A 25,507-nucleotide genomic window follows, 5' to 3' on the forward strand; every position below is an offset into this window, starting at 1 on the left:
CATACAATTTCTTGGATCTCACAGAGAAAAGTTTATTTTCTTTAGACCTAAGATAAATTGAGAAAAGAGAGGGGAAAAAAGAAAATCATTAAATAAAATGTCATACAGGTTGAGGAAGAAAAATATATACATAACAATATTACCATCATGATGGTAATATTTTTCAATCGTAAATCGGTCATATAAAAACTATAATCTGTAGCCTATAATTACTCCCAGAGCAAACCTTTAAGTCTTACTGTATACTCGTTCTATCACTTTAACATTCATTACTTTAAGTAAGCATGGATTAGTTACTGCAATACAAATACGTTTTTGGGTGTTTCTATTGACATATCAATGACAGATCAAAAAGGAAATTCAATTCAAATTTATTCACCTCCTTTAGGAGAAACATATAAAAACTGTACAGCAAAATAAAACACATCAAAATGAAGATTCACACGAATCAAAAGATTAAAATGGTTTTAACAAGTTAAATAGCCTGACGATGATCCATAGGTCTACATACACACATGATACGTCGACTTTAGGTGTATTCGGTACAACAAATCATATAATTATTATGAAAATTATCCGGTAATACAAAACTACTCTATATCATGTAAATCTACATGTAAACTTATACTTTATAATTCAATGGAAATCTATTATGTTGATTCATGCTTCAGGTGCTTGAATAACTTTTGTAAGTTAACTTACAAGCGCTATAAACACTATTGTTGTCAGGGTGACAAGACGCTACCATTTTTCACAAGGGTATGCCTACTGAGTGGCCGGTATTCTGATATCTTGATAAAAAGTTTTTTTATTACATTTCCATTACTAATTTGATTATACCTCCATAATTATGCATAGTTTTCATGGGAAATCGTGTTGTTTTGGACAACTAACTTATTAAGAACTTATTGTTTAAATAATTATTAAAATATAATTGTTTAAAAAACCCCAAATTCATTATGTTAAGTTCGATGGTCTTAGAATTCCCGTGTGTCAACGTGTTTTGTGGACTACTCATGCATAGGTCGTGGTAACTTGGTACGGATCTGTCAAAACGTTATCATCATTAATATCACGTAAGTATTCGAGTTTTAATTGCAATCTTGCTAATATTCTTTCTTCTAGGCATGTGACATATGAACTGGAGGCATTTGATCATTTTTATTCAATTGGCTTGCATTCAAAATAAAACAATATATATAGTTATCTAGTAGATTGTTCAATAATTGTGGGTTTGCTGTGGATGCATGATACTAATTGGTATAGGCACTACCACATGCATCAATGGGGTCATATTAGTAAGTTAAGAATAGGTTCTCGGTTAGATACAGTCATTATATACTGTCCTGAACCTAATGTAGACATTCTGGTGGACGAGAAACACACATACAGTGCGTAGACAAAATCATTCAACATTTATTTGGAAACAGTGGAAGAATTAAAAGAAGCATACATTTACAATAACTTAAATGGTAACAATAAATAAAAACTGTTTCAGGGATCGGAAAAAAGAAGTAAAAGAGCTTGTCTTATACCTATCCATAAACAGAAAACACGATAAGAAATAAATGAATCTATGACGTCAAGAAAGGAGACCCACTAAATAGTATAGAGACTTTGCCTTTGTTTATTAACCTTCAGTAGCTCCCCTAATGACATTTCTTCTTAATTCATTACGTCAGGCACAGTGGTGCTTACGTTGGGTGGATCTTTTTTGAATGGAACACATTGTTGATCTGTTATTTGTGTAGGCCATTGAGCCGCTAATTATGTCATGGAGAAATTCATGATCATACATTATTAATGGACCGAAGGTCCGTGAACATGAGCAACGTTACATAAATGTCCATGACACGATGGAATTGGTTCTCACATGTATAAAGGTATACTGCCACTCTTTGTTCAAGTGTAATGACCTGCCAAGACAAACGAACCATACCCTCAACATGGTTAATATATAACGTGGAGAGCTATAACTAAATAGTAAAATGTAAACAAATGAAAGAGTCTGAATCAGGGCGTTTAGAAATAACGCCTATTGTTACTTAGTATATATTGTATACACCCAAAAAAAACTAAAAGTTCATTTAGTATATTTCAACCTCAACATGAACTCATGGAACTGAACACATGTATGTGAACTGAACAACCAGCATCATCGTAAGAGAGCTACACGGAAAAAGTGAATAATCAATAAATACAATTCAAAGAAGGAAACACTTGTAGAAATTAATTATTAGTCTTTATTCAACAAGACCATTAAAAGCCTATTTAAAAAAATAGTTTGTTCCATATCATTTTATGTTGCTAAAAGTTCATGATTTTTTCCTTTAATTTCATAAATATAGATATACTAGTACCTCCCACACGGTAAAATATTTTGTTTTTTAAATATTATTATTATTGGCGAGTTCAGTTAACTAATTAAATAAATATCGTATTAATGATTAAGTTTTACAAGCATGTTTAAAGCACCTGCTAACAATTAGTCTAACACTCGATCTGAATAAGTATTAACTTATTCAAAGTATTGGTATTTTGTCTTTGCATACAGCCAGAATGGGATGTTCAACATCGGCATCTTCCGAGGCCGATCCCTCGACACATTACACAATCGTTGTGAAAACAGGCGACTACAAAGGAGCGGGAACAAACGCAAATGTCTACGTGGTTCTTGTGAATACAAAAGGAGTGAGATCCAGAGATTTAAACTTAGATGTGTTTTGGCGTAACGATTTTGAGGCGGGAAAAACTAACAAGTTCCCAATAAAAAACCTCACACATTTTGGTGAAATAAACGAGATAGAAGTCTGGCGTGATGGCAACGAATCTCTTGATAAGTGGTTTGTAGAATGGATTGAGGTTCGGGTTAATCATACCAGAAAGGTTTACATTTTCCCGGTCCATCGTTGGGTGACGAAGAACAAACTAAAACTACAACAGTATGATTGTGTATTGCCGCAATATGATAAGTTCCAAAATCAACGGAAATTGGAATTAGAGAAGAAGAAAAAACTATATGAATTCACACAGAAAGAAGAAGGTCTACCATGCCAGGTAAGAGAGTGCTGCTTAGCTTAAAATATTTACAAAAGGTCTGAACTGGAATTTACAGAGTAACATTTTTTGCTTAAGTCAAGATAGTTTTACTTAATTGAAAACTGAAGATAAATTTAATACATTTTTACAAGTTATTTTTATCTTGGAATTGACTTCGTTTAAAGAATGATACGCAAATATATAGGCCTATGCTTAACTTATTTAAAAAAACTAACTTAAGCAAAAATAATTTACTCAAAACAAAATTACCGTACCGTCACTACAGTATCTGTTTTGTGTACGAAGCAATTATAGCATAAATATCTTGTCAAAATGTAAATGACATGTTTTAGTATACAGTAATATTCTTGCCAGGAATGTCTTGGTTTTGAAAAGACTTTCCAATTTAAAATGTATTTTACTTTAAACAGAAAATATGTGTCTCAGAGTTAAACTTTCTCAATATGCTCAGTTTATTGCAGTTTGTTAAACTCCTAACTCTTTTCTTCCTTACAGATAAAGGAATGCCCGGATGACGAGTCTTTCTCAAATGACTATAAGGTAGATACTTTACTTTATTAGTACTTATTACAACAACCCTTCTTATTCATAACTTTTAAAGGAACTATCGCTTCTTTGTTAAAGATGTATTGTCCCTCTGAAAAAATAATTCTTAAAACATTTTTGGCTGAATATGCCATTTTAATGCCATAAAATAGTTATTCACTTTGATCAAAAATTGGATTGAAAACAAAAATATTTACCTGAAAAAAAACTGTAATTTAAAGCAAACAAGGCCATATAAATGGCAACAGTCGCGTACTCAAATTTGAGTTAGTGTTTACCGACCGAACGACCAACCGACTGACACGCGACTAAAAATAGTCAAATTGGCTGCCAGCCAGTGGGTTTTGATTTAATTTAACCATTTATTTTTGTCATTTTTTATGTGAAAACATTGTTTTTTCCCATTTTTTCTACTGAAGTGATTACAGTAAATGTATTAAAACTACAAATAACCTATTCAAAGTATTATTTCATTATCTTCATTTTTCATGTTTGGGGGACAATACATCTTTAACAATTACCCGTCTTATTAGAAAACCTTTACGAAAAAAGACAATGTTACTTGGGTTAAGTTAATTAATGTAATATTATTTGATTACAGTGGGATATTGTTCTAAATAAAGCAAAACTACTAGTGAATGCCAAAATCGTCGGTGTTATTACCGGATCTTGGAAGAGTTTGGATGATCTTGGCAATGTTTATAACAAACTACTTCCGGTGCCAATGGTAAGTGCCACCTTCCTCTCAGTCCATGAACATCATCTTCATGTAATTCTCTATCACAAAACGTTCAAATCGGTACACGAGTAAACATTCTGTTTTAGTTCTAAAATGACGTTACTTGTTGTTGTTTTTTTAGTATATGCAGTATATGCGGGCCACCAGCCCTATAATACAAGTATTATAAATTACCATGAACATTAGATAGGTGCACAATAAATTTGGAGAGTGATACAATTGTGTTTTTGTCTGTGGATTTAAATATTGACCTTAAGTAGAACATATTGAGATATGGTGTGGAAGGTATCGATCTCTTACATTGGTGTATACACGACATATTAGGACAAAGTGTAAGATATCTTCCATATCACCATTATTACATACTTTGCATACCCGTTCCTCGCGAGGAACCTTAACTCGCTACATGAGTGAACATTCTGTTTGCGTGCTACAATTACCTTTTCGGTGTTTCTATCGTAAGTTCTTACGTTACACCACCTTCTTAATTCAATACACGAGTGGTATATAATGGCTACATTAAAACCCTAAGCGGTATCGCGTCTTCTGGCAGAATCCTACATCCTATGGGTGCCATTACAGTATTTAGAGGGTTAAATTAGATAGGCATAATGTCTTTTGAGAATCATTGGCGGATAAGAGGGGCACATGGCTTAAACATAAAGACTTCCATGGTTGACAAGTCGTATGGTAAAGTCCTGAAATTTACTTATCTTTTGCATTGTATTTATTATTGAAAAAAGGTGGGAATAGCCAACTATTAATTTGGATCCACATTTTATAGATCTTTAGTAATAATCATGTTTTTATTCTACAGGGTATGCATCACTGGAAATCAGATTATGAATTTGGCATGCAGCGTCTGACTGGATGCAACCCGACGGTGATTAAACTATGCACACATGTTCCAGAAAAGTAAGAAAACTCCTTTGTTAAAAACTACTTTAAAAAAAACACATTATCGCAACACTTTATAATGCTTTTGTGTTATTTCCTTTTGTTCTCATTTTTTAACTCTAGTTTTGCTGTTACAAATGAAATGCTGCAGCCGATACTTGAAAATATGACGATCGAACAAGCTATTGTAAAGAAAGCATTATTCATTGTAGATTATAAAGTGGCCGCAGATCTGCCTTGCACAGACAATAGAAAGGTTGGTTATAACGAACATGGTTAATATTATTGCATTGTTACATTATGGTTGAGCCACTAAAAAGAAAGTTCTACTATTAGGCTAATAAGTGTATATATATAGGCATACCTTTTTTTTAATGTGTCATGCTTTTCTTCTAGATATGTAGTCCTTTAGCTCTATTCTTTGTCAACAAAGATAAACAGCTACTGCCAGTTGCAATTCAACTTTTTCAGCAAAAAGCAGACGACAATCCGGTAATAAGGACAAACTTTATTCTCGTATAAACATTTCCTTAAGTCTTAGTAAGAATCATAATTTTACGTTGCAACACGTCCGTCTTGTAAATTCACTTTTGCCTGACCATACGCCATACTATATTTGGGCAAACAAACCGAAAAACATGATTGATGGATGTTGACAATATATTTTTTTTTAAATCGTTTCTTTTACAGGTCTTCCTCCCAACAGACAACCAATACACTTGGATGTTCGCCAAAATGTGGTTCAACAACGCCGATGCGTCATTTCATCAGTCGACGACGCATTTAGGCTTCACGCATCTTCTCGTTGAAAGCGTTACCATAGCTACACATATTTGCCTCTCGACATCTCATCCGCTGTTCCGTCTTATGGCACCACACTTCTTATACCTCATAGCAATTAACAGGTGGGTAATTAATCAGTATATCACTAAGTGTCGATAATGTGAAACAGGGAAACGGGACAATAAATTTGTCGTCTGAACCCCGAGACTCGATCACGCACTCTTCATTACATGTTCATGCTACAGTATGTATTCTTCGTTATTCGGATCATCGGTAAATTGTAATTTTTTTTGAAGTCTTGCAATACAGTTGTCATAAATACAAAATATGTTGTCTCTTTTAAGTCGTGCGTTAGGGAAGCTTGTGTCAAAAGATGGATGGGTTGACAGATGTATGTTGATTGGTCGGATTGGTATGTTTGAGATCATGAAACGTTGTTGGAGCTCGTGGCGTCTTGACGTCACTGGTACACTTCCCAAAGAGTTAGAATCTCGAGGTGTCCACGACCCAGAGTTGCTACCAAACTATCATTATAGAGACGACGCGTTGTTGCTATGGAACGTCATTTCGAAATATGTCGACACAGTCGTGAGTGCACATTATGGTGAGTATCTACATGCCTCCAGGGGTGATGAGGAGAGAGACGGTGATGATCATGGTGTTACTGAATCAATGGTATCATTGTTGCCTATAGTTAATGTAAATGGAAAGTGTGGAATGGCGATGTAGAATCGGTGGCAATGACGCGGTTATGGACTTTGGGTAGAAACAAAGAAACGTGTTATGATGGTGAAACGTGATGCATGACCTTTAACATTTTAACCGTTGTTGACGGACTACTCAATGGTTTCCTTCTATTTTTAGATACACCAGAAAAACTGTCAAACGATTATGAAGTACAAGAGTGGCACAAGATGCTTTCTACGCCATACAAATCTGGCGGGGTTGGTATCAAAGGAATACCAGGAGATGGGGCGTTTAAGACCTGGGAGCAAGTTGCACAAACAGTCACCAGTATAATCTTCACAAGCAGCGTCTCACACGCAGCAGCCAATTTTGGCCAATACGACAACTATGGTTTTCCGCCACATTATCCTTCTTTTATAACAGGCGATCCACCCAAAAACAAGGTAGGCCTAAGGTCAACAAGATATGAGCAGTTCAACCAATGTTTATTAGGTCTCTGGATCTTTTATAGTTAACAAAGAAGTGGTCTTTTCAGAATCAAAATATATCATCGGAGTGGGCATAATAATATAAAAGCTTCTTTATAAGAACAATGTAGTCTACCCTCTGATTTACCACACTTCCATTGAATGTGCTCATTAAATTTACCTCTGTTTCAGGACGCAAAGACGGAAGAAGATGTGCTGAAGTCACTGCCTGACAAAGAGAAGACTCTGAGCATAATGGTTGTGACGAAGCTTCTTAGTGACAGAGGAACCAATTCTTTGGGCGATTTTGAGATTCACTATCAATATGATCCAATTGGAACAAAAGCAGTAAAACAGTAAGTTCTATCCAATGGAAATATAAAATCATGTTTGGTTCGCCGCGTTATTATGATTACTGAAGAAGTTGCGTTATGTGGTCCATGTTACCCGTGCTCCTGCATGAATAAGTCAGGTGATAATGTTAGTATACTGTAGTATGTATCCTGATATTATTTAAATAGCGCCATCCAGCGTTTATGTTCTTTTTATTAATGTTTCATATTATTTATTGTTAAAAATGCTATAAACAAATTGATTTTTCAGATTTTGCGAGGATCTGAAAGATATTGGTGATGTTATCACCAAAAGAAATACTAAGAGGGAGACCAATTATCCTTACTTGCATCCAAGTGAAGTTCCTAACGCAATTAGTATATAACTGTATAGAAAATAGAACAGTACAGAATGATAAACAGTTCATAATAAATATAAATATACTTTAAGTACTTGATGATAAAAAGGGCTATTTCCTTGGAAAGGCATAGCAGTTAAGTTCAGGTTTTTAAACCTGGCTGTCAACAACCTACAGAACCAACCAACAGAAGCCGGTCGAAGCATCAAAGAATAATTATAAACAATTATATCTAATCTTACATTAAATTCTTATACTGATTACTAAATAATGATAAAATAATTCAGTTATAATAAATAGTTTAATGTACCTGTTTTTAATAGTAAGTTGGTTGTGTCGTAAATTATACTACTTTGACGTTTTGACATGTAAATATTTATAATAAAGTTAACATAATAAAGTGGTTACATATAGATTCGTTTGCTGGTAGGGTTTGTTAAGTCACAATATTTGGACCAGATAATGCGAGCTAAATTTCCCTCTAATTGTATTCTAATCAGATAAATATATTGACAACATTGTCATAGGACCTTGTGTCATTTTCCAGGAGGCGTTTTGGTTCCTGTGCCACAAGCATTAGCGACAACATTGGGTCAACAAGCATGGATGTGACCTCATCTTCAGCGCGACCCTCCCTTTATAATCAGTACAATTAATACAGTAGAACCATTTTTAAAACTCCTATATAAGGGACACTCCTATTAGAAGGACATTCTCCAGGTCCCCTGAAATAAACTGTATGTTTTAACATTACTGTCAACCTATATTCAGGTGATAACCTATTAAGTGGGCACTTAATAGGAGTTATTGTATGAACTCAACCTCGACGGTTCATAATGTCCATGTTATATATAAGTATGTTCTTCACTTTATTATTTATTTAAAAATGGTTTATGTTACTGGTATCTAGCATATGTGTAGATATTTAAAAGAGATATATCAAGCCGTACACTGTGTATTGGATTCCGTCTTGTTAATCATAGTACAGTATAGTCACTGCTGCGACATAACAGTAGGATCAACTTTATCCGACAAAGTAAGTGTGTGTCTTGATTATAATATTAACCACCAGGACAAATGACGAGGAGAGATAAATAACTTATTCCTGGTCATTAACATTAAATTTGTCTAAATTTGTACTTTGACTGCAAAACAAGGAGATCTCGGTGTTTGGAAAAAAACAAGGCCAACAGCCATAAGTCGCGTGCTCTCAGAAAAAAATGAACTTTCAAAAAGTAATGTACTTTTCTGTACATCAAAACAGTTCAAAAAGTACAGAAAAGCGATAAAACGCATAGTGATACCGGACCGACAGACAGACCGACCGACAGACCGACAGACCGACCGACATAGTGAACGATTGAGTCGCGTCCACCCACGCGACTAATTGTCTGTACATCCAAACAGTTCAAAAAGTACAGAAAAGCGATAAAACGCATAGTGATACCGGACCGACAGACAGACCGACAGACCGACCGACATAGTGAACTATAGAGTCGCGTCCACCCACGCGACTAATTGTCTGTACATCAAAACAGTTCAAAAAGTACAGAAAAGCGATATAACGCATAGTGATACCGGACTGACAGACCGACAGACAGACCGACAGACCGACAGACCGACCGACATAGTGAACTATAGAGTCGCGTCCACCCACGCAAATAATTGTCTGTACATCAAAACAGTTCAAAAAGTACAGAAAAGCGATAAAACGCATAGTGATACCGGACCGACAAACAGACCGACAGACCGACCGACATAGTGAACTATAGAGTCGCGTCCACCCACGCGACTAATTGTCTGTACATCAAAACAGTTCAAAAAGTACAGAAAAGCGATAAAACGCATAGTGATACCGGACCGACAGGCAGACCGACAGACCGACAGACCGACCGACATAGTGAACTATAGAGTCGCGTCCACGCGACTAAAAACAAAGCTTGACTGCTAAACATGGAGATCTCTCTCTTTAAAAACGAAATCCGGTAGATAGTTAATTATCTGTAGGCCTATATCTGCACCCGATTCGCAGTGCTGTATCTCCACATAATATCTATTTCCGAAGTATCATAGGAATAATTGGTAATACAAAATTGTGTCGGCTGGTATATACTACAAATTTAGAAACTATCGGTCTGGACCGTAAACATTTTACTATTTGAAAGTAACTAATCTGGCTAAGAACGACTGTTATTAATCGCGTTCGCCTATAACAACCATGTCATTGTCTTTATTGCATCAATGTAAAAATGCTTGATCGGGTTGTATATCGGTGGTTTTTCAAATTATTTGACATTTTGATTAAAGAGTTTTAAGGATTCAATTGAATTGAATTTTCTTTCAGTATGGGGTGTGTACCGTCGTCGCCCTCTGATGATGGAACAAACTACACAGTAGTCGTGAAAACAGGCGATTACAAAGGAGCGGGAACGAACGCAAATGTTTACGTTATTCTTGTAAATGCCACTGGGCTTAAATCTAAGGAAATAAGCCTTGATGTAGCTTGGCACGATGACTTCGAAGCGGGCAAAACCGACAAGTTCCCCGTGAAAAACCTTAAAAGCTTCGGTGAAATAACCGAGCTTGAGGTGTGGCGTGATGGCGGAGATGGTCTAGATACTTGGTTTGTAGAATTGATTAAAATAATGGATAAGCATACTCAGAAGGTGTACGTATTCCCAGTACATCGATGGATAACGTCAAAACATAGACTGAAGCTACAACAATATGATTGTGTATTGCCGCAAAATGATAAATTCCAACATCAACGGAAATTGGAATTGCAGATTAAAAAGAAGTTGTATGCGTTCACACAAAAAGGAGATGGATTGCCGTGCCAGGTAAGATCTCTTACATAGGCGGGTCCAAGATGGTAGGCCTACTACCTCATAAAACTCAATGCTCAACTTCAGCACTTTTTCCATTTTCCTCGGAACGCTTCCAACGTTTTTACAACGAGTAAACATTAACTTTAGTTTTACGTCACATAAATATCACAATACAGTTAGTTTTCTACGGTTCGAGAAAATTACCACTTACGTTGAAATGTTCATTTCTACAATTTCTTATCATAAATAGGTGAAGGAATTTCCTGTTTATGAGTCTTTTTCTAACGAATATAAGGCAAGTTTTAGTCACTTTATTCAACTTAACTTTAACTTTACTCAACATATTTGTTCAACTTTATAGTAGAATTCCGTTGTATTAATCAGTAAAGCATTATAACAATTTTTTATTCTGTGACGGATCAAAGATCATATATTGAAAGAATGCATTTTACTTCTTTTCTATGACTTAAGGCCGTATTACAATACTATATCTACTATTAAACCTAAATGTTTAAGTTTGTCCCCCAAGGGCCCATACATTTACCTACTTGTGTTATACCAAATAATTTTACCTCACAATATATGCCTCACTGTATATATTATATTATTATTGTTATATTTAAATTAACAGTGGGATATTACACTAAACAAAGCAAAGTTACTAATTGATGCCAAAATCGTGGGAGTTATTTCAGGTTCGTGGGAAAGCTTGGATGATCTTGGAAACGTTTATAATAGTATTCTACCTGTACCAAAAGTAAGTTCTACATTGATAATCGTTTTCATCTTAACTATCGTTATGAGGCGTTAGGCCTACATTTTATAGTTTCACTACCTCGATCGGACCACCGTCTGCTGATGAACGTCTATAAAGGCCATATGACAAATATGATGTCATGATTGCGAGAAAGGCATCCACATTACAGAAAAAAAGTAAATTACTGTAATGCAAAGAGCAAAAAAGTATGAAATTCTTCTTAACTCATTTTATTCATACAATAAATGTGTACATATTTATTGTTTACACAAAGACGCATCATTATCATTAAAACATTTTTTTTAATTTACAGGGTATGCATCACTGGAAATCAGATTATGAATTTGGAATGCAGCGCCTGACTGGATGCAACCCGACGGTAATTAAATTATGCACACATGTTCCAGAAAAGTAAGGCTACCGTCTCTGTCTCTATTTATTATCCACTCAATGTATAGTTCTCCTTCTATCGGTTTATAAAGTCTAATGTAGGCCTACCACCGACTAAATTAAAATATATAGCCTATGATTCGGTATGATGGTACACACATTTTCTCATTCCTAATAGTTTTGCTGTTACAAATGAAATGCTGCAGCCGATACTTGAAAATATGACGATCGAACAAGCTATTGCAAAGAAAGTATTATTCATTGTCGATTATAAAATCCTAGAAGACGTTCCTTGTAAAGACAAGAAAAAGGCAAGATCTCACAGAAAATAATTACTATGAAATAAATGTAAAAAATTTTACACACAAAAGAAATAACAATATTACAATACACCTGATGAACCGAACAGCAGTATGGAAAAAAGTGCCAATATTAAGTAGAATCGTCGTCTAGAACCAAGAATATTAGCGAGATAAGAAACATGTTATAGAAACATAACCGAACCCCGCTCCCTTTTTTTACAGATATGTAGTCCTCTGGCGTTGTTCTTCGTCGACAAGGAAAAACGTTTACTACCAGTTGCAATTCAACTTTTCCAGAAAAAGGCAGACGACAATCCGGTAACAAGAACAATATAAAAACACATTATCTCTATTATGCATTTCAGAAAGCTTCCAGAAGCTATGACCAGACTTTCCCCAAGTCTGTAGTTATTTCGAGCCTTTTCGATGTTTGTCTCAAATAAAAGTTAAAGTACTATACGTATGAAACGCCATGTGTGCCAAAATATTTATCTCTTTACTAATATTAAGTTAAAACTCCGTCTGGAACCCAGACTAGCTATGGCCATGCTTAATGTCACAAGGTCTAACCTCAAACGCGTGACTTACAGATTTCACGATATTAACTCTATTAATCTGTTCTTTCCACAGGTGTTTCTTCCAACAGACAACGAATACACGTGGATGTTTGCTAAGATGTGGTTCAACAATGCTGACGCGTCATACCACCAATCTGCGACGCATTTAGGTCTTACGCATCTTTTTGCTGAAAGCGTTACAATAGCTACACACAACTGCCTCTCACAATCTCATCCGCTATTCCGTCTTATGGCACCGCACTTCTTGTACCTCATAGCAATTAACAGGTCAGTATAACTACCTCTTTGTATATATGTCCTTCTTTTAAGGTGGTGAGTCTTGCAAAAGAAGTACTATTATTTATTTTCTTTTTCTAGTCGTGGATTAGGAAAACTTGTGTCAGAAGATGGTTGGGTTGACAGATGTATGTTGATTGGTCGAGTTGGAATGTTTGAGATCATAAAACGTAGTTGGGAGTCATGGCGTCTTGACGTCAACGGTACTCTTCCTAAAGAGCTAGAATCACGAGGTGTACTTGACCCAGAGTTGCTACCAAACTACCATTATAGAGACGACGCGTTGTTGCTATGGAACGCCATTTCAAAATATGTCAGCGCAGTCGTGAGTGCACATTACGGTGGGTAGGCTATGTCGTTTGAAAGATAAATTATTATGATTTGCATGTGTAATTATAAGCTATAATAACGTTTTGATTACAGGAAACGTAACAAAAAAAGCAAAATATTTCTACACAGAAAATTGTTACTATTTTTGTGATGGTGTTGTGTCAATGAAAACATTTCCCTGGTCGTATCGTATTCCACAATCAACTGCTAATTACATTTATTTTGTTTGCAGACAAACCAGAAAAACTATCAAAAGATTATGAGCTACAGGAATGGCACAACATGCTTTCGTCGCCATGCAAATCTGGCGGGGTTGGTATCAAAGGAATACCAGGAGATGGGGCGTTTAAGACCTGGGAGCAAGTTGCACAAACAGTCACTAGTATAATATATACAGACAGCGTCTTGCACGCTGCGGTAAATTTTTGCCAGTATGACAATTACGGGTTTCCGCCTCACTACCCGGCTTATATCAAAGGAGAGCCACCAAAAAACAAAGTAAGTCATCACATTCAAAAGAGATGGAAGGAAAGTAAGCTATTTTGCATGACACTTGAGCGTAAAGTTACATGTACAGTAGGCCATAATTAAGATACAATGCCAACATGTTACAATAAATACACACTATAAGGTTCATTTTTAAAAAAATAAACAAAATCCCTCTTTTTAGGTTATGTATTGAGCACAGTGTCAAATATATCATGCTTATATTTTTTCAGGAACCAAAAACGGAAGAAGATGTTTTAAAATCACTGCCTGACAAAGAACAGACATTGAGTATTATGGTTGTTACGAAGCTTCTAAGTGACAAAGGAACCAATTCATTGGGTCACTTTGAGGTCAACTATCAGTATGATCCAATTGGCACAAAGGCAGTCAAAAAGTAAGTATACAATGCTGTTCAAAATAGTTTACTAGTATGGTATGTTGAAGCGTAAAGTTGTTGATTCTATTATCATTTTATTTTGCCTAGTGATTTTCGACATCAAAACAAGCATTTTTGAGGAATTATGTATATTGTTCTTACTTTATTTGATGTGTATGCAAAAACAAATAATTTTGAAACTAATTACTCAATAATTATTTCAGTATGCTGGAGAATTACATTATTATTATTATATTTAGTAGTACATTTTCTAGTTTATACAATACACTCTCAATGTGCTACTTACAAGTTAGGGTTTGCTTTGTCTTTGTCTACAAGTTACTATTTTCACCTTTATAATTCTTGTTCACTCTATAGATTCCAAGAAAACCTGAAAGCGGTTGGTAACACTATAAAACAAAGAAACAACAAGAGAGAATCTGCCTACACTTACTTACATCCTAGTGAAGTTCCAAACGCCATTAGTATTTAAATAAAACTATAAATAACTACCGGTAACGAATGTACGAATACATATATTTCGCACTGCTAGGATTAGGTTGGTAGAAAAAGTTGAAATGCATCTTTGTATAAAGCGATGCTTCGTGTCACACTCGACTGCACGCAGGATGTCGAGTCGAAATGTCATTCGTCACACGCTCAGAAACATAATGAGCATGTACAAAGTGACTGTTACATCATTGTACAGTAACAATTTATTATATCATGGTTATGTGGATAAATATAATCGATTCTGTGTAAAGTGTTTATGGATACACTTTTAATAGCAGTTGGTATAGTTGTAATAATTTTCTTTTTCTTACTCTTGTTATGATTTTAACAAAATCATAATCATTAAAATGATTATACAATACAATAGTACATTTTACTATTGTAACACAGCATGTGAATATGTGAATGTGAATACGAAAAGTTTACCTACAGTACAAACTACAAACCATACCTCTAGATTTGTCAGATACAATTCATCCATGCATCTACAACTTCTCTCTGTGTATAGTTACAATTCCCTTTACCGTGTAATACTCCATTCCAACGATAAATCCATCATGCCAACTCAACAAAGCTCCAACTTAATAAACATTCTCCACTCACACCAAAAATCAAAAACTCTAATTCTACTTCAGTACGTTCAAACTCCACAAAATAGTTTTGTGAAGGAACAATTCAATACCGATATCCCTAAAATATTCTTTGTGACATTACACACATATCCCTAGAAACCGACTCCATTCAATTAAGCTCAAAATCCATATCACAATTGAATAGTAAGTCTTTTCTCGAGACGAAATCCCAACAATCCAATATCGGAATACTTGTGTGACATTTACAAATTCCTGTACTTATCCCTCGGACTTAAGACTGGTCAACAGTTCCTGTTCTAATTAGATTGTCACCCATATGTTAAGTCCAGTCATTAGTGGCATACGCTCGAAACTATTTAAGTCCATTTGCGTTTGGAAGAAGACTGTAAGAACACAGAAATATTTTTCTGGATATCTGTTACAATTTGGAACATACTAAAGGCTATTATTCATTATTACTTATTCAAGTAAGTACTTTAAATATTATAAACTATCATAATTATTGGTTATAGAATTATTACTATTATTCAGATAATGTGTTAATTTATTGTTATAAATCGCTTCTTTTTTTTTTGTATCTCATTGAGATCCAGCCACTGATACCCACAGCATTGTCATTTTTTCAGTAATTTGCCTTCGGATTTATAATTAATATTTATAAATTAATTTAAAAATTGGTCTAAAAAGATTTCTGGTAGATGAAAGTAGGCCTACTCTGAAATAACTATACAATGTTAGTTCGATATAACTACCTTAACATTATAAAAATCATAATAAGGAACTATAGTTTAAATTGTTTCTTATCAACCATAAATGTATTAGGCCTACCGTACCTGATACGATCTTGCTAATAAATACAAATATGGAATAGTTTGAAACTTTTATTAATTGGGGCTCTAAAATTGATGCAAAATGTTAATGCAATAACAACATTATAATATTTTATTGAAACATATTTAATTTAATTTTACAATTAATTGTGTTAACGATTAATGCATTTATATGGTAAAGGCCAAAACTCGAATAGCGAAAGCAAATTTATCTTGGTCTTTTTGTCATATTTTGACTTTATATTATGTTATTATGTGATGAGAGTGACAAATAAAGTATTTACACAAAACTGTCCAAAAGGGACAGAAATATTACATTTTAGCGTGTTGTATATTATAGTAAAGATAATAAATAATTCCTTGCTCAAAATAGAGAAACTTAAAGATGTATTGTCCCCCTGAAAAAATAAAAGCTGTAATTTAAAGCAAAAAATAGTCAAATTGGCTGCCAGCCAATGGGTTTTTGGTTAAATTTGACCATTTATTTTGTCATGAGAAAACATTTTCTTTTTTTATGGAAGGGATTACCTTTATAAAAACTACAAAACAACTTATTCAAAGTCCGATTTAATTAATCTTCATTTTTCATGTTTGTGGGGTACAATACATCTTTAAGAAATCGTCGATCGTATTTTGAAGTCTCTGTTCGTATCTCTATCAACTTCGCCAACTTTCGTTGGTAGGCTCTTTGGAATTTTAAGTGGGATAATGCTTTAATAAATTGTAATGCTCCTTCTATGGAATAAGGTTAATGACCCATCTTTACTAATCCTTTGTTCTTATCGGTTTAATCAGAAAAGGATCCGTATAAAAACAAGGTTGATAAAATGCCTAATATATGTACACAATCATCGGGATTATTCATTAAAAACTCGAAATATAAATTGGGTAATATTGATGTTTCTTTAATAAAAAAAAACATTGATTTCAGCATGGGGAGCCACACTTCGAGGGGTATTCCTGTGAATCACATCCGTAGCAATATCAACTATACGATTTTTGTAAAGACAGGAGATCACAGTGGAGCCGGTACGAATGCAAATATCTACGTCATCTTAGTTAACAGCGCTGGCGCTTGCTCAAACGAAATTCATCTTAACTGTACGTGGAACAACGATTTTGAAGCCGGTAACACCGACCGATTTTCAGTCAGAGGTCTTCCGTACTTCGGTGACGTCACAGAGTTGGAATTATGGCGGACTGGACGACAATCCGATCGATGGTATTTAGAATGGATAGAAATACAGGGTAATGAGAAGGTATTTATATTTCCAATACACCGTTGGATCGTGCCGAACCGCAGAATGCAATTTCAAGAGTATGATTGTGTTCTGCCGCAGTTTGACAAGTTTCCTGAACAGAGGAAGATTGAGCTAGCAGAAAATAAGAGAATATATGCGTTTGCTCCTAAGCACAATGGAATACCCTGCCAGGTAAAGCGATTTTTGTTTTCTTTCTCAATTCATTTTAACTTTTCATTGATGATAACAGAAGATTAAATAGTAACTAATAGTAATATGTATTTTCTTTTAAGGTTACAACATTTCCAAAAATTGAAAGTTTCTCCAACGATTACCAGGTTAGTCTATAGAAACGTTTCTTAAAGTAAAAATTACTTTCACATAAAATAAACACCTTTCCATACCGAGGCTTATATGTGTCTTTATTATTATGTATTTTTAGTGGAAACTATTCAAGACAATATTACTGGACAAAATTGATGGAAAAATAATCAAATTTACTACAGGACGTTGGAAAAATCTAGATGATTTAGCCAATATCTACAACCGCAACTCTTTCCCGGTGCCTGCCGTAAGTAGGCATACTTCGATATGTCTCCCACATAATATATAAAGCTATAGATAGCTTTGATAAAATAAATAAGAACCTAGATGTTCAATACTGTTTTAAACATAATAGTATCATTAAAACGATTTCTAAGCAAATTGAATGTTATATATTGGATTGGTGTATAACTTGTTATCTTTTTATTTAAATTTCAGGGAATGCATTGTTGGAGATCAGACATTGAATTCGGAAGGCAACGTCTGACGGGCTGCAATCCTGCAATTATACGACTCTGCACATACATTCCAAACAAGTAGGCCAATTCATTTTGCTCATTAAGCATCTTATCGTATTTATTATATTCAAAGTGTCCAGTTTACGCATATCATTTAAAGCAACACAATTGCTGCTTTAGGCCTATTATCCTGAATTTTTTTAGCGGGAAAAGGTTATTATTTATTATAGACCTAACCTCATATGGTCATTTCATCCCTATATTGTGGAAGTGCATTCATTACGTTTTGAAGAGGACACGCAGTGTTCTGTCTATAACGTATAAGTTGTGCACATGCTCTCTGTCAAAGAAATCCAGCACAACCCATTGGATCTACCACTCTGCATATGTTTATATTTACATTAACTCAGTGGTGGATCCAGGATTTTGAAATAGGGGGTCCAGGGCCTAAAAATGGTGATATGAAGGGCTGAGCTTTGATGTCCTATCTTTTGCATTACCTTTGGATCCGCCACCGTAACCTGACATTGACACGTGACCAGTTATATTTAGCATACTGGGTTAATTTGCATACTTTACACAACTATATTTAATCTAAACATTAGTTTTGGTGTAACAAAGAAGATGATTCAACCCCTTATGGAAGGGTTGACGTTAGCGGTCGCCATTCGAAAGAAACGCCTGTTTATTGTAGACCTGAAAATATTGAAGGGAATAACAGACAAGAGTAAAAAGGTATGGAACAAATTGACAGACGTACAAAGGTATTTGAATCTTGACACAATCCAACAAATAAATAAATTGAATCGAATGAACAATAACAGCCTATAGTCAGGTTCAAAGATTTCATAAAATAGGGTCCCTTGTAGAATTTGTGATGAAACTTGGCAACTTATTTAAATATCTTTAGTGGGTAAAAATAAACCAGAAAAAAACGAATTGTTACCCAATCTGTAACCCCGTGTGGTCTTTTAGGAGCCTTTACAAGATGGCGGCCAAAATATTCAAATCGCTTATTTCTTCGTAATGGTTGGTGTTACGGGGTTCATTTTGACCTAAAGCAGAATTTTAATATAGTACATAAATTAACAAATAAGAAAGGAGAATGTTTAAAACAATTGAAACATGAGGAGCTCAACATTGAAGAAAGTACTGAAATGTGGAAACTCATTTGCATGACATGTGATAAACCCAACTTTTATCTTGGTTTCTTTCATGTTAGCTATGCAGTCCGATCGCTCTTTTCTTTGTCAATAGAGATTCTCAGCTACTGCCGATTGCTATTCAACTGTTTCAAGACAAGGCAGACGACAATCCGGTAACTTGTCAATAGCCATTCATTGTAAACTAAAACTAATATTTTGGGTGCAAAATACTATTACTTTTTGTTTATTTAAATGTTACATTCTATGTGTATTTTAACCGCAATTCGATAAAGTAATACTGAAAAATCTGGCGGTCCGAAATGTCGTCTGAAACCCTTTACCTATATAAACCATCCAATACTTGACCAATATAATATAAGAAAACATGTTACTGTATTCGAGTCCTTAGTAGTGTACTAAAAATAGAATTCAAACATGTAAGTTACTTACCTCAATCTATGACCATTAAGTCAGCTTGCGACCTCCTAATTCCACCACATTCCAAATTTGATTTCTTGAATGAAAATAAAATCGTATTATGTAGTTGTTGCAATGCCTTAAAGGCTAATTCCCGATGCAATGAGTACCGTATACTTCCAAGTAATTCCACTGTGATGTCTGTTTAAAGGCAGGTTCATTGTGCCAAATTCACAAGCTGACAGTAATAATAATGCCTATCACACTGCGACCCGCCACTTCGTAAACACAAATCCTACCACGTGGTTAATACATCATTCAAATATCCCGCATGTGACTGTAACTGTCATCATCCTGGGTTGGCCTATTAGTAACGTATCACCTTTTAGTATCCAATAAGAAACCAGAAACATAACTGATAACTGACGTCACTTTGTTTTGAACAGGTGTTTCTTCCAACGGACAACGAATACACGTGGATGTTTGCTAAGATGTGGTTCAACAACGCTGACGCGTCGTACCACCAGTCTGCGACGCATCTTGGGATGACGCATCTTATTGTAGAGAGTATTGCAGCTGCCACTCACAGTTGCCTGTCGCCCTCACATCCTCTTTATCGTTTAATGGCTCCTCATTTCTTGTACCTATTTGCAATAAACAAGTACGTGTATTTGTTTCATTATACTGACGGTGATTGTTATATATATATTTAAAGTAGATTTACATAAATAACCATTGATAATAATACAGTAATATAAAGACTATCTAGACCCAAAATTAATTGTTTGCTGGGGTTGGGGATTTGGTCGTCGGGCCCCACTAATATTTTTATCTCCACTTAACGCTTTCTGTTGGCCTAACCAATACGACAGATAGTTTTATATGGAAATAATGTTAGTGACAATGAACTGTGAATAAAGTGTGTTTACTCTAAACATTGATAAACTACTTTTGATTTTTACTGTATCCCGTAAGTTTATTCATCAAGCTATACTGCCGTATAAGACTTACACGTTATGCCATCTTTGCGCCCTCTTTTGACAGCCGGATAAACTGTTTTTAAATAATAATTAGAATACAATTATCTGACAATGCTTGATTAAATCTTTAAATGCATTTTAAAATTATTAAACACGCGACACTGCGAGGATTTCGTCATGTGCTGCGAAGAATAACGATAAGGGATGGATATTATTTAATTAATACAATTTGTTTTTTAAATCCGCTCTTTTTCCCATCTACCACTCCGCGCCCCACCCGCCCACCTCGATTACAAAGAAATACTTCTTACGTGTCTATACACAATGTCAGTGTCATGCCAGTGCTTCTATTGTAAGTTTAAAATAAACTGAAAGGCAGAGAAGCAGAACGTAGGGGATTTGGGAAACAGGGAAGAGTGAATTTCATTATTCTCTGATAAAAAAAATCAAAACAAAAAAAACATCGTCGTTGAACCACTATATCCTTTAGTGTGCTAAGTCCGGTATCAGTTTCCAATCTAATCACACGCCTATCCGCAATGGCTTACAAGAACTTTTTTTTTTTCTCTTTTGTGAGGTTCACTCACCTTTATTTCATTTCAAAACATAAATAAACAATTTTATTATGTTTGTATATTATCTTTTTAAATATATACTATTTTCATTCATAGACATAAAGTTTCCCCTTACATCTTAAAAAAACTCTGCAAGATATCATTTATACATTTACATTACATATAAACTGAAAACAGTATCAATAAATATGGAAAATCAAAAGCAACTCAATAACCAGTTGCTTGTAGAGTATAGCATTTCCCATGCTCTTTTTTTTTTACACTTCTTTTTATTGTTTTTCCCTTTTTTTTTCTCTTTTTTCTGTTTTATTTGCATTATTTACATTTTTGTACAAATTACTTTATTTACAGTAACCTTCAAAATAAAAAATTAATAAAATACATTCATGGTATACTCTTGTGTAAGTATATTTTTAAACATTATCCATGAGTTTTTACAGACTGACTTATTTAATTCTGACAATATTTTTATTTTATATATAGAATATAGAGCAATTGAGTATAACTTATTTTTTATGTTGCATTCAGACCCAAAAACAAGTTCTTCAAAAGAACAGTTACTATTATCTAACTTTTTAAATATTTCATTGATTTTTTTCCATAATAAGACATTGCTTTTACATTTGAAAAACATGTGCTTTTCATCCTCAGTTACATCACATAACTCACATTTTTTTGTGTTCTTAATATTCCATTTATATAATTGTAAATTTGTTGGTAAAATTTTAAGAAGCAATTTGTAATTAAGTTGTGCATATTTTTTGTTTTTCTCATTTTTTACTTTTCTTGACCAAATATCAAACCAGTTTGTAATTTCAATATCAATTTCTTTTTCCCATTTGGGAATAGTAATAGGAGCAACAAACATACCTTCTATAAAACTTGAATATATCTGTTTTGTTTTCATCTGAAATATCTTATTTATTTTATAATCATCTGAATTTAATTTAACACTATCTCCATTATAATTTTTTATTAAATCCAGCCAACCTTTAGGAATAGCTTGCATAAGTGTATCATATTCACTAAGCCAGTTTCTTTTGACATTTAATTTTGATAAAATTTCATGTGGGTTCATTAGTCTATTGATTCTTACTAAATCATTGATCTGATTGAAACCTACATTACTCCATGTTTTATAAAACAAAGTAGTGTTTTTACAAACAATTTCCTTATTACCCCATAGGTTTTCTTGTATAACATTATTATAAGATTTTGCCTTACTGTTTATATTTGTATTAAATTCTGCACAACTTTTTATTACATTTGAATAAAATAAGGGCATCTTAGCTAACAAAAAACTGCCCTTTCTTATATTCAAGTTTGACATATTCAACACCATATATTCACTTCCAATCTTGTTTATGTAATACAGTGGAAGTACTTTCCATTTTACATGTTTTCTACAAAGAATTCTCTTTACCCATGTGATTTTAAGTGTTTTAACTTGAGTAGAAAAATCTGGCATATTAATGCCACCCTCAATTATATTACCAATTAATGTTTTTCTTTTTATCTTTTCATTTTTTCCATCCCAAAGAAATTCATAAGACAATTGTGTTATCCTTTTAACGACACTTTCAGGCACATTAATTATGGATGCGTTGTATATTAATGGGGCTAAAGCTAAACTTTTTAAAACTGTGACTTTTCCAAAAATTGTAAGATTCCTTGCTTTCCAAGAGTTTAATACTTTTTCAAGGTTTGTTAATTTTTTAGCCCAGTTTAATTCTTTACACAATTCAGCATCATATCCTAAGTATATTCCTAAGATTTTTATAGGATCAGTGACCCAATTTAAATTAAAAGGTTTATCTTTTTTAAATCTATTTTTACCAATCCACATGGCACTAGTTTTGTTTTTGTTTAAGCTTAAACCAGATACTTCACAGAAATTATTAACAATGAATAGACCTCTTTTTATACTTTTTTCGTTTCTTGCAAACAATACTGTATCATCTTCAAGTTGTGCTATACGTACTTCCTCTTTTGTAGGACCAGGTAGCAAAATTCCATTATAATGTTGATCATTTCTTAGATTACTTGCCATTGTTTCTACAACCAACAGAAATAGTAATGCTGACAAGGGACATCCTTGTCGTATACCACATTTCATTTCAAAATTTTCAGATACCCATCCATTGTTAATAATGACACATTCTGTGTTGTTATAAATTGTTTTTACCCATTTACAAAAGGACTGTCCAAAATTAAATTTTTCCAACACCTTAAACATGAACTCTCTACTCACAGAGTCAAATGCTTTTCTTTACAAAGAAATACTTCTTACGTGTCTATACACAATGTCAGTGTCATGCTAGTGCTTCTATTGTAAGTTTAAAATAAACTGAAAGGCAGAGAAGCAGAACGTATGGGATTTGGGAAACAGGGAAGAGTGAATTTCATTATTCTCTGATAAAAAAAATCAAAACAAAAAAACATCGTCGTTGAACCACTATATCCTTTTAGTGTGCTAAGTCCGGTATCAGTCTCCAATCTAATCACACGCCTATCCGCAATGGCTTACAAGAACTTAGTCGCTTTCTAAATAGTTAAGCTTTCCTGTACACAAATTAAAAAAATACGAGTAAAGCATCCCATTTTTAATAAGCTTTTTTTTTCTAAACTGGTGCTACAGACGAAAAGCCTAGTGATTCCCACAAAAGGTCCACGCAGGCCTACGCGATGTAAATTATTAATTTAAAAAAAACTGCTATGTTACTTTAGCCAAATGTGCTAACAGTACAACAGGGAAGAGTGCAATTACACTCTTCCGAAAAATATAACTATATCGTATACATTACATTGGCATTCTCCATATTTTACATTTTTATTATATTGCATTCAAATTTTAGATTAGGGTTAGAAGAACTCATCAATAAAGGTGGATTTGTCGATCGAACGATGTCAATAGGTCGACTTGGTATGTTTGAAATAATCCGACGGCGATTTAAAACATGGCGACTCGATGTTGACGGCACCTTCCCAAGAGAACTCGAGTCACGTGGTGTTTATAACCCGAATGTACTACCCAACTACCACTACAGAGACGACGGTCTTCTTTTATGGCACGTGATATCGAAATATGTAGTGAAAGTTGTGAACGCACACTATGGTATGTTTTTAGGTTTTTTTTTCGAACTCGGAACACAAATCATATACTTGCTTTCAATTAAACACTGCACGTCACAGCTGACTGACTGAGAATACAATAGACGTTTTAAAGTCTTAAAAAGTATATCCATTTTTCTGTGAAATAGCCATTGATTTCCCATTTTTCAGATATGCCAGATAGAATTTATGGTGATTATGAATTACAAGACTGGCACAAAACACTATCGTCACCAGTTATTTCTGGTGGATGCGGCATCCAAGGCATACCCGGGGAAGGCGGCTTTAGAACTGTAAAAGAGATAGCACAAGCAGTTACATCTATCATCTTCACCAGTAGTGTGATGCACGCGGCGGTAAAATTTCGACAGTATGATAACTATGGTTTCCCACCGCATTATCCATCAATGTTAAACGCTAGACCACCTAAGAATAAGGTAGGTCGAAACAGGGTACGTTCACACACGGCGTATGACTGGCGTGGCTTACGCGAGCAGTAATGTAGGCCTACTATATTATAGTCCACGGATTAAAATCCCAAGGTGTTCACACGTATAACTGTAGCTTGGCATAAATATAGCTTTATATTTTATCTACAATTATTTACACAATTTTGTTACAGAATCCTAAACAAGAGAAAGATATAGTGAACGCGTTGCCGGATAAAGGTAAAACCTTGGAAGTGATGAAAATTACAAAATTATTAAGTGTGAAAGGAACGAATGGCTTGGGAGAATTTGAGGTTGACTATCAATTCGATCCAGTGGGAACGAAAGCTGTTCGGCAGTAAGTACAATCATTAGCATTACTGTAGTATTCATAACTTCATCATTTATCTTCAACATATCATCGTTCTCATATTATTATCATTTAATATTTCAATTATGGGTATATTTTTAAATATTCTTTCTCATTCATTTTCAGGTTTAAAAGAGCACTAGAAACCATAGCAGCAAATATTGATGAGAGAAACAGAGAGAGGGAAACGGAGTACACCGATTTGCACCCTAAAGCTGTCCCGAACTCTATCAGTATATAGAGTAACAATATAACAACAATAAAACAGTATACAACGCTAACATGATCGCTATATCAAAAGAAAGTGTTGAACCAAGAAAACACTA

General features: G+C 34.2%; 3 protein-coding genes across 3 annotated transcripts; all 3 read left to right on the plus strand.

Moving 5' to 3' along the window:
• The first annotated feature begins 1,005 nt into the window (after positions 1-1,005).
• Positions 1,006-7,975, plus strand: LOC144841599 (polyunsaturated fatty acid 5-lipoxygenase-like). Its single transcript, XM_078698039.1, has 12 exons — positions 1,006-1,076; positions 2,555-3,057; positions 3,556-3,600; positions 4,208-4,333; positions 5,163-5,260; positions 5,366-5,498; positions 5,639-5,734; positions 5,933-6,147; positions 6,370-6,629; positions 6,890-7,155; positions 7,372-7,535; positions 7,783-7,975. The coding sequence occupies exons 2-12, from the start codon at positions 2,560-2,562 to the stop codon at positions 7,895-7,897; spliced, it is 2,016 nt and encodes a 671-aa protein (XP_078554165.1). The 5' UTR covers positions 1,006-1,076; positions 2,555-2,559; the 3' UTR covers positions 7,898-7,975.
• An 872-nt stretch (positions 7,976-8,847) lies between these two features.
• Positions 8,848-14,845, plus strand: LOC144841621 (allene oxide synthase-lipoxygenase protein-like). The gene is made up of 12 exons (XM_078698069.1): positions 8,848-8,906; positions 10,215-10,710; positions 10,949-10,993; positions 11,330-11,455; positions 11,769-11,866; positions 12,024-12,156; positions 12,370-12,465; positions 12,778-12,992; positions 13,083-13,342; positions 13,564-13,829; positions 14,051-14,214; positions 14,575-14,845. The coding sequence occupies exons 2-12, from the start codon at positions 10,216-10,218 to the stop codon at positions 14,687-14,689; spliced, it is 2,013 nt and encodes a 670-aa protein (XP_078554195.1). The 5' UTR covers positions 8,848-8,906; position 10,215; the 3' UTR covers positions 14,690-14,845.
• A 2,219-nt stretch (positions 14,846-17,064) lies between these two features.
• Positions 17,065-25,422, plus strand: LOC144841445 (polyunsaturated fatty acid 5-lipoxygenase-like). The gene is made up of 11 exons (XM_078697776.1): positions 17,065-17,565; positions 17,667-17,711; positions 17,816-17,944; positions 18,136-18,233; positions 18,761-18,890; positions 19,378-19,473; positions 20,164-20,378; positions 24,128-24,387; positions 24,555-24,820; positions 25,006-25,169; positions 25,308-25,422. Exons 1-11 carry the CDS (start codon positions 17,065-17,067, stop codon positions 25,420-25,422), a joined length of 2,019 nt encoding a protein of 672 aa, XP_078553902.1.
• The last annotated feature ends 85 nt before the right edge of the window (positions 25,423-25,507 follow it).

The sequence above is a fragment of the Antedon bifida genome, chromosome 4 (assembly GCF_963402885.1).
Source record: "Antedon bifida chromosome 4, ecAntBifi1.1, whole genome shotgun sequence".
NCBI classification, from domain to species: domain Eukaryota; kingdom Metazoa; phylum Echinodermata; class Crinoidea; order Comatulida; family Antedonidae; genus Antedon; species Antedon bifida.